Source organism: Lupinus angustifolius, chromosome LG02 (assembly GCF_001865875.1).
Source record: "Lupinus angustifolius cultivar Tanjil chromosome LG02, LupAngTanjil_v1.0, whole genome shotgun sequence".
NCBI classification, from domain to species: Eukaryota; Viridiplantae; Streptophyta; class Magnoliopsida; order Fabales; family Fabaceae; genus Lupinus; species Lupinus angustifolius.
In genome coordinates, this window is record NC_032010.1 from 19,779,460 (window position 1) to 19,789,154 (window position 9,695).

At 36.7% G+C, this 9,695-nt stretch overlaps 1 protein-coding gene across 1 annotated transcript; it reads left to right on the forward strand.

Moving 5' to 3' along the window:
- LOC109328022 (uncharacterized mitochondrial protein AtMg00810-like) lies at positions 1,516 to 2,799 on the forward strand. Its single transcript, XM_019561268.1, has one exon. The coding sequence runs from the start codon at positions 1,516 to 1,518 to the stop codon at positions 2,797 to 2,799; it is 1,284 nt and encodes a 427-aa protein (XP_019416813.1).

Here is a 9,695-nt window from a genome sequence, read left to right on the forward strand (position 1 = left end):
ATACATTGTAATAAGACATTTGATCCTTGCAACATTTGTTACCTAACTAAAGAAAAAAGGTTGCCTTACTCTATTAGCACAACTAAATCTACTTCTGCTTTTGACTTGATTCACATAGACATATGGAGACCTATATCTACCCCATCTATTTTTGGACACAAATATTTTTTGACAGTAGCGGATGACAAGACTAGGTTCACCTAGATCTTCTTTATGAAACAGAAAGCTGAGGCCACTCCATTTGTTAAAGGATTTGCATCCTATTCTGAAAACCAATTTAGTCATAAGATAAAGACCATTAGAAGTGACAATGGAAGAGAGTTTTTGATTAAGGATTTCTACCTTGACAAGGGAATAGAGCACCAATCATCTTGTGTTGAGACACCCCAACAAAATGACATTGTAGAAAGAAAACGCCAACATATACTTAGGGGAACTAGAGCCTTACTTTTTCAGTCCAACATACCAACCTGTTTTTGGAATTATGTTGTAGCTCATGCAACACATCTAGTTAACAGGCAACCTACTCTATTTTTATCCAACAAATCAACCTTTGAAGAACTACATCAAACTTTACCTGACATTAGAAATTTAAAGGTCTTTGGTAGCCTATGTTATGCATCTACCTTAGTATCTCATAGGACTAAGTTTGCTCCTAGATCCAGACAATGCATTTTCATAGGTTACAAACAGGTAACAAAAGGATTCATCCTACTAGACCTCAAAACTAATGAGGTCTTCATATCTAGAAATGTAGCATTCTTCGAGCATATTTTCCCTTTTCACAATAAACCTCCCACTGAGTCATCTGCTAGTAACAATGACGCACCCATTTTGCCCATCAGCCAGACAGACATATTCTCATACTCAATGCCTGAGTATAATGATTCACCTATTAGCATTACCACTGACCCTGAATCCAACCAAGCCATGAGTACACCACAAATACAAACTGCGAAAATTAGACAATCCCAAAGAATCAAGAATCCTCCTGCCTACTTAAGAGACTATCATTGCTCTCTTTTAAATCAAACCAACCATATTGACTCCAGAAGCCAATACCCTATCAATGACTCTCTCTCATATGACCATCTCTCCCCCAACCACAAACAATTTTCCCTGTCAATAACCATCAACCAAACTCCTACCAATTACTCTGAAGCTATTAAGTCTGAGTGTTGGAGAGAGGCTATCAACACTGAACTAAATGCTTTAGCCAAGAACAATACTTGGATCCTAAAACCTCTACCACCCCACAAAAAGGCTATAGGGTGTAAATGGATATTCAAAATTAAGCATCATGCAGATGGTTCTATAGAAAGATACAAAGCGAGATAGGTTGCCAAAGGCTTCACTCAAACTGAAGGAGTGGTCTACATAGACACATTTAGTCTAGTTGTGAAAACAACCACTATAAGGGTCCTCCTATGTCTTGCTGCCTTAAATATCTGGCATCTGCAACAGTTGGACATCAACACAACATTTCTTCATGGTGACTTAAAAGAAATTGTCTACATGAAGCCTCCACCAGGTCTCAACATTCCAGATCAACATCTTGTTTTCAAACTTCAGAAATCCATCTATGGATTAAAGCAAGCAAGTAGGGAATGGCATGACAAACTCACCAACACATTGATCCAAACTGGTTTCTCTAAATCTTTCTCTAATCATTCCCTATTTATTAAGAACACTAACATTGGCTTTACAACCATCTTGGTTTATGTTGATGACTTAATTTTAACAGGTAATGATCTAAATCAGATCAATCACACCAAATCTGTTTTGCACAACAAATTCAGCATCAAAGACCTTGGAGACCTGAAATTCTTTTTAGGAATGGAGGTAGCAAGATCCAAACAAGGCAGAACCCTTTATCAAATAAAGTATACTCTGGAACTTCTTCAAGAAACAGGATTTCTTGCAGCAAAGCCAGCTCCTACACTAATGGTTTACAATACACCCATTCATTCCCAGTTAGGCATTCCCCTTCATGATGTTACTTCTTACAGAAGATTAATGGGCAAATTATTGTACTTAACTCACACTCGCCCCGACATTTCCTTCTCAGTTGGATGCCTAAGTCAGTTCTTGGCATCTCCAATTGATCAACACTACAAACATGCTACTCATATTCTTCGATACCTCAAAGCATCCCCTGCTCAAGGCATTTTCTTTCCTAGTCAAAACACCACAATCATTCAAGGTTACTCAGACTCAGATTGGGCCACCTGTTTGGACACAAGACGATTAGTAACGGGTTGGTGCTTCTTCGTAGGAACTGCCCTCATTTCATGGAAAATTAAGAAGCAAAACACCGTATCTCGTTCCTCTTCAGAAGCAGAGTACAAGGCTCTTGCCATGGCTGCCTGTGAAGCTCAATGGCTTCTGTTTCTGTTTAGAGACTTAGGAATTCCTCATCCCAAACCAGTTACCATCTTTTGTGACAATAACTCAGCCTTACACATAGCTGCTAACCCAATCTTTCACGAAAGAACAAAACATATCGATGTAGATTGTCATGTTGTTCGTGAAAGATTGAACAATAACACCATCCACCTCCTTCCATTTCACACATCTCTACAATTGGCTGACATCTTTACAAAATCCCTGTCCCCTTCACCTTTTCGATACATTGTTTCCAAACTTGGCATTCTTGATATTCACATGCCAAGTTTGAGGGGGTGTGTTGAAATTAACAATGATATAATCAGCCCAAAGACAAATCCAAGAACAAGCCCAAGGCAAATCAACACTTACACAACTCAACAACAAAACTTTCCTCTTTTAGAAACTTTTTAAAATTCCGTTTTCTGTTAAGTTTGTTATTTTCCGTTTTTGGCAATTTTTCTTTTCTTTTGGTTTTCTTCGTTTCCTGCAAAGGGCCCTCATAGTATATATGTTATATTTCTTTTGTAATCAAGGCAATCAATGAGAATCCAATTCATAGTGGTTATACATTGAATTTAAAAGTGTGCTCCTCCTTTTCATGAAGCTTTTATGCTTGGCTAATTAGCTGCGATTCATTCCCTGCATATCGAATTTGTTTCAGCCATGAAATGCTGAATTTCACAAATATTGTTTTATTTCTTAGCTAAGTGGTTGTTTATATAGCCCTTTAGCATTTTCTATTTCATTGTTTTTATTCTATATTTCATTTTTTCTATTATCTTAACATTGTTTCCATTTCATTGTTTCAATTTTATTGTTTCTATTTGTTGCATATGAATAAAGCTATTTCCCTTTGTTATTCGTTTGTTTCATTAAATTTTCATTTCATTGTTTGGATATATATTTAACACTATTTTTATTTCAGTGTTTCTATTTATTTCTTTCAAACGATGTTTCATTTCTTTTATTCTTTATTTGCTTCATTGTTTCTATTATGTTTCATTGTTTTTATTCACTCTTTAAATCTTTATAATTTCATTATTTCTATTATGCTTTGTTTCTATTATATTTTATTTTGTTTGTAATAATTTTAGATGTTGCAACAATAACCGCATATAGATAGTTTTCAGCTATGAAGATTATGAAAAATAGGTTGTCTGGTTGAATAGGATACGCATGGATGAATGACTCCTTATTGACTTGTATTGAACAATAAATGTTTAACAACTCTGACATTAATTTATATGGAGTGTGTAATTTATTTGAATAATTATATTTAAATTTTGGTGACTTTCATATTAATGTTTTCATATTTTTATATTTTTTTATAGAGAATTAGAATGTTTTTTGTATTAAATATGTATTTTATGTTATAATTTTTTTTATATTTATGGTAATATCCAATTTAAAGTGGGATAGATGATTATTTTGTTAATGATAATTACCTTTGATTATATGATTTTTTTAGAAATTAAAAATTGTTAAGAGCAAAATAAAAAATTGGAAATTAATACATAGTGGTAGTTAATACATGTTTTGCTTTTATATATTATGTGCGTGTCGACAGCCACTTCGTGCCTGTCGACCCGCATTCTTATTTTATAGTATTAAATATTTAATTTTTATATATTTCTTTTTAGAGAATTATATTACTTTTATTGAGTATAGATATTATATTATAATTTATGTAATATAAAAAATGATAATGAATTGTGATATTACTAAAACTTACATTAAAAATTGTGTTGGTGGTTTGATATTTTCCGTGCATGTAACTTGCTCTAACTTTCATTAATATTTTTTTAATTATGTGAGAAAACATTATAGTAATAATTAATTAGAAGGGTAAAATAGGCAAAAAACTATATCATATGTAGATAGTTATAAGATGTTTTGGCTTTATATATAACTAATGTGTACAGGCATTTCATGCCTGCTGGCGAATATTGTATGTACTACATATTCAATTTTTATATATTTCATTTTTTTGAATTAAAATGCATTTGTTGTGTTCGGTGTACTTTATATTATATTTTTTTGTGTTTATGATAATGTTTAATTTAAAGTGAGATATGTGGTTAATTAATGTATTGGTGGTAGTTGCTTAGGATTATATAGTTTTTTTGTAAAAATTAAATAATGTTAAGGACAATATAGGAAATGAAAATTACACCATGAGGGAAGTTATTTCAAGTTTTGGCTTTATATATAGTATAGATATTTTCATGTTTTGACTTTATATATAGTATAGATATAGAACTATGTATCATTTTTGTTATTTAAATTTTTAATATATGTCGCACACCCTGCTGTCAGGTCTTAGAATCGTCACTGTTAGCTATATTTGTTTGAGTTGCAGATTGTATCCCTTTTGGATTCGTTTATAAGATGAGTTATGGTTGGAAAAATAATGCTTTTGAGCTATCTCAATTCTGGAAAATGTACTTTGTAACTAAGTTTTCAATTTCTATTCTTTACCCTTCAAAACTTTAACTCAAAAAGAAACTCTCAAAGAGTAAAGTATTGCAGGTAGTTGTGGGTGTATCTAAGTTTTAAAGGTGACATCCTAAATTAATTCATGAGTCACAATTTGTCATATGTCAAAGATGTGGTATTTAGGGGTACACCTAAATTTAGTTAAAATTTATAATCAAAATTCTTCAAGTAACATTCTGGTTAGGTATGTCAACTTCCTCTACTATTAGCTATTTAGCTGGTCATTCACGTGGGACCATAACACCATCTTCCGTAATCACCATTTATAGCTTATTGACATCAAGGCTTATCAAAGATTATTGTGATTTTCTCTTCCTCTTAGTTGTAGGTACTAAGATCACTTAATTGTAGGTACTAAAATGTGTTTTATCAAATTATATCCAGTACTAATGATATTAAAAAAAACAAAAAATAATAAATATTTAAAATTTTAATTTACATAATATATTTTCATTTATATAGGACAATTTTTGAGACATGAATTATAAAACAAATCTATGTTTCTACCGCCACCAATAATTATAAATATTGTTGCTATCTTATATGGAAGGGGGAATCCATTCTCTCCACCATTCTTAAAAAATTCTAGAGGGATAGTTGCTCGCACTCGCCCCTTCCAAACTCTGTTACCGGTTGCATCACATTCTTCGTTCTCCAATATCAACATTCTCAATTTAGTTTTTTAGGTACCATTTCACTATGACATCACAATCTTGACATACATCTTTTTTGGACCAACGAATTTACTGAGTACACCTATATCACCCTTAAGATTAAATATCACCTACAACATTGTATTTGCCATAGAGGGGACCTCCTATTACTCAAAACTCATAACTTCATAAAAAATAACTTAGTTATAGATCATGAGTTCAAGTTATGAGAGGCTTCATACAGGAGGAATAAAATACTTGTGGAAATATTAAATTTAAACTCTATAAATTCATAACCCAAAGTCATCACATGTCAAAGCTCATTTGTTGCATTCATCATTCAAATTTTGTTGGTGGCATGAGTATCTCCTAGTGCCATAAAGCCTACCATTTCATCATGTTAGAGGCATAGTCTCATTAGATGTATTGTCTGGGCAGATATATAAGTATTGTCTGGGCAGATATATAACATTATTGTAATATATCATAACTTGTATTGTTTCATTATATATAACAAAATTTAGTATAATGCACAATATAATTAAATATTTTACTTTTTCATGTTCTAGAGAAAAGTATAATTATTATATTTTTGTATAAGGGACTAGATAACCAATCTTAGTGAGTCACATTTCTATTTTAAGCAAAAATCTAAAAATTAATGAGTAGAGCTTTTGACTTTATTTAACTCATACCTATAATACCTATAATACCTATAGTGCACTTAACACTCAAGTCTTAAATTAAACCTCTATCAAAACTAAGAATGTGGAAGCCTTTAGAAAACTTCATACATCTTATGTGTAGCCCATCAGAGATAATATATGTTCTTTACTGTTAAGAGTGGATGATCGGGAGTTGAGGATGGATGGTCGGAAGCTGAAGTGTGATGGTCGGAAGAGTATGTTCGGTAGAGTGTAGGAAAACAAGTGACTTGGTCGGATGATCGTCTGGGCCCGCTGGGGGAGGTACCTGAAAAGGTTCTCCGACGATCAAGTCAGTAGAGTATTCTAGAGAGAGAATGGGAGTAAATAAGAGGGAAGTCAAAGCAATAAGTGTAGCAATAAATGAGAGAATGAGAATTAATTATATTCCATGTGTGGTCTCTTCTATTTATAGAGTTTAGGAAGTGCTGAGATGACATATGGTCATTGGTCAGCATCTAACGGTTACAAGGGACGTACTCTGGTCGTCCTTACTTGACCTGTGAATTTGTCCTTGTCGATTTGTCGGGGTTAGGTAGAATGTTGAGGCGGCATGACAAATGGTCTATGGTCTGACACTGATGGCGAGTCAGTGGCGCATTAAAGGCTATGTCAAAGGTGCATTAAATAACATGCCTGGAGTGCATTAAATAACGTGTTAGAGACCTTAATGTCGCGTTAGGAGCATTTATTGCATCTACCACATGTGGATCCATCTAAGGCGAACGACGGGGACATGCAGAGTACTACACAAGATACTCGGGTAGAAGGGGACAGCCCGAGGATGCCGGGCTAATAGATTCTTTTGAGGTTGATGGCATGGGTATGATCGGGCTGGAACAATTGCCCCTAGTCGATTAAGCCGGTCAGAGGTGACCGAGCTAATAGATTCTTTGGGTTTGACAGTCTGGGGTATGACTGGGCTGGAATAGTTGCCCCTAGTCTATTAGGCCGGTCAAAGGTGACCAAACTAATACACTTTGATCATTCTGATTTGGCGTAATGGAATATGGGTAAGGTCTTTAGGTAGGTATAGGAGGTAGGTCATGATGGCTAAGTGTTTTTATCGGACACGTGGGGGGATGTTTGGCGTTTCGTTTGTAAGTGGAACGATAGATGGACGCGTCTATTCGTTTCAGTTTTATTGCCTGGGTTTCTGTGTCACCGATGGATTGTCCTTGAGTGATTTTGAACGGGTGGATGCACATTTTGGCCTGAACCCCTAAGGAGGTCTGGGCTTGGGTCTCTCCTTATAAATAGGGGTTCCTTCCTTCATTCTTCTTCACTTTTCTTTCTGAGAAATTGTCTCTTGCCGAGCATACGCATTGTTTGAATCCGATCTTCAATTTTCTTCCAGAATCTTCTACTTCCATTAACTCAGTAACTTTCTCTCTCTCTCTCTCTCTCTCTCTCTTTTTCTTTTTTAATAATATTGTAGGCAGTTATGGCATCGTTAGGCAGAGATTCAAGCCCTGATGAGGTGGAGATCTTATCCGGGCCTCCACCCATTTTTACTACCGCAACTTGCCGCCACTGCCAACGAGGCCAACGCGCTGTTGCCTCGGCTAGTAATCGTTCCTCTTGGAGGTGATCTATCCAGCTGTCTTTTTCGGCCTTGCTGCACGACCTGAGGGAGAAAAAGGCCGGGAATGAGGCCGCCTTGATTGATCGGGCGACTTTCTCAGAGAAGTAGCGTCCGATCTTGGATAATATGTCCAGTTTGGATTCTCACTTCTTATGATGACAGGTCTACTATGGGGCGAACTTTTTCTGATCAGGCCGATCAGTTTACTATCCCGGAGGACATAGCGGGTAACGAGTGCTGCTATTGGTGGGTCGATCAAGAGGTTAGGGGAACTCGATCTTATTTCCCATGAGATGTACGTTTTTTCGAGGAGACAGTTGTTATGCGTCCGACTATCTATATCTTGCTTGTGTTTGTTGGTATTTGTTTGAACTTTTTCATTTGTTTCTTTCAGCATTAGCCATGGGGGATCAGGAAGACCATAGCAGGCTTCTAAAGCGGGTAGATGCTAAGAGGAAAGACGCGAAAAATAGCAAGCGTCTAAGGTTGAGTCTACCTACCCGGGTTGAGGGTCCTTCTTCTACTCCTCGAAGGGTAACTGCCCAGGCAAGCGGTTCGGATCGGGCCGCTGTGGATCGGCCAGTTCCCATCACGGTAGTGCCTCGTAAATTTGCCTCTGGTCAACCAGTTGACCTTACTGAGGAGCCTGATAGCCTTCCTGAAGTGGCCTTAGAGGAGGGTACATAGCTGGGGAAGTAGAGGTCAGGAAAGTCATATGGCAAGGGTAAACCCGGCCCCCTCCGCCTTAAGACTACTTACAACATTCTCAGGATTGTTGAAGAGGGTTTGGTCAACCCGGGGGTGAAAGATGTCATGGACAGGGTACCCTCGGTGGATCTGCTGAGGAGGACCCGTGAGGCTAGGGTTATGGTGGCTTCCGTCGCCATATACCTTGAAGGTGAGGGGTGCTCGCCACTTAGGTCGGGGACAACGCTTTAGCCAACCTTCAAGAGCTTCATTCGGGTGAGCTTCATAAGTTGAAGGAGAAGCATGCTGAAGTGGTGAAGAACTTGGAGGCTCAGAACCTCTCGGATATTGAGTAACTCTCTATGGTGTCTCTCTAGATGAAGGATGCCCGTGAGCGGAAATGCTGGCCAAGATAGACGTGGGTGCCCCTAAACGGGAGGCGCATGCTCTAGCTGATCGGCTTAAGAGGAGTAAAGACGAGAGGCTTCAACTTTGGGACAAGTTGAAGACGTCTGACGCTGAGAATGCCCAAGTGCATAAGGAGTTGGATGACCTCAAGGCTGCCTACCTGTAGTTGGAGGATGATGTTGATGGGGCGGCTAATGTTGGCTAGGATAATGCCATTGCCCAGGTCGACTTGGTTTATCCTGATGCTGACTGGTCTTGGACTAGGATAGATGGCAGGTGATCGAGGCCGTACCCGATACAAATAAAATAACAATTAAAACTACAGTACTAGGACGTGACTCTTAGGTCGTTTCCCAAAGATTATCTTTCAAGCAAAGCTTCAAACACCTTATACTCACACACACAAGGGGGATTTTGTTGTTGGATAGTATGAACATAAATCAAATTCAGAAACAGTAGTTAAACAATGGAATAAAATGGCTAAATCCCTTTGTTTCGTTTGTTCACAACTCAATCCTCGGTTTCAAAAGATTATTTTCAAATTCCAACCATTAACTTCCGAATTTGTTGAGAATCAATTAACTAAACGATAATCAATTCAAAGTTCCAGAACTTAAACATCAAACTAAGCGAAATCAGTAAAAGTATGAAACGATTAACAAATTCACACGAACTAAGCATTCATGCACTAGAGAGAGTAAATCAACTAAGTGAAGATAAACTCAACCAACCAGTTTCTAAGCAATGGCATTAAGCAAACCATATTCAGAAAAG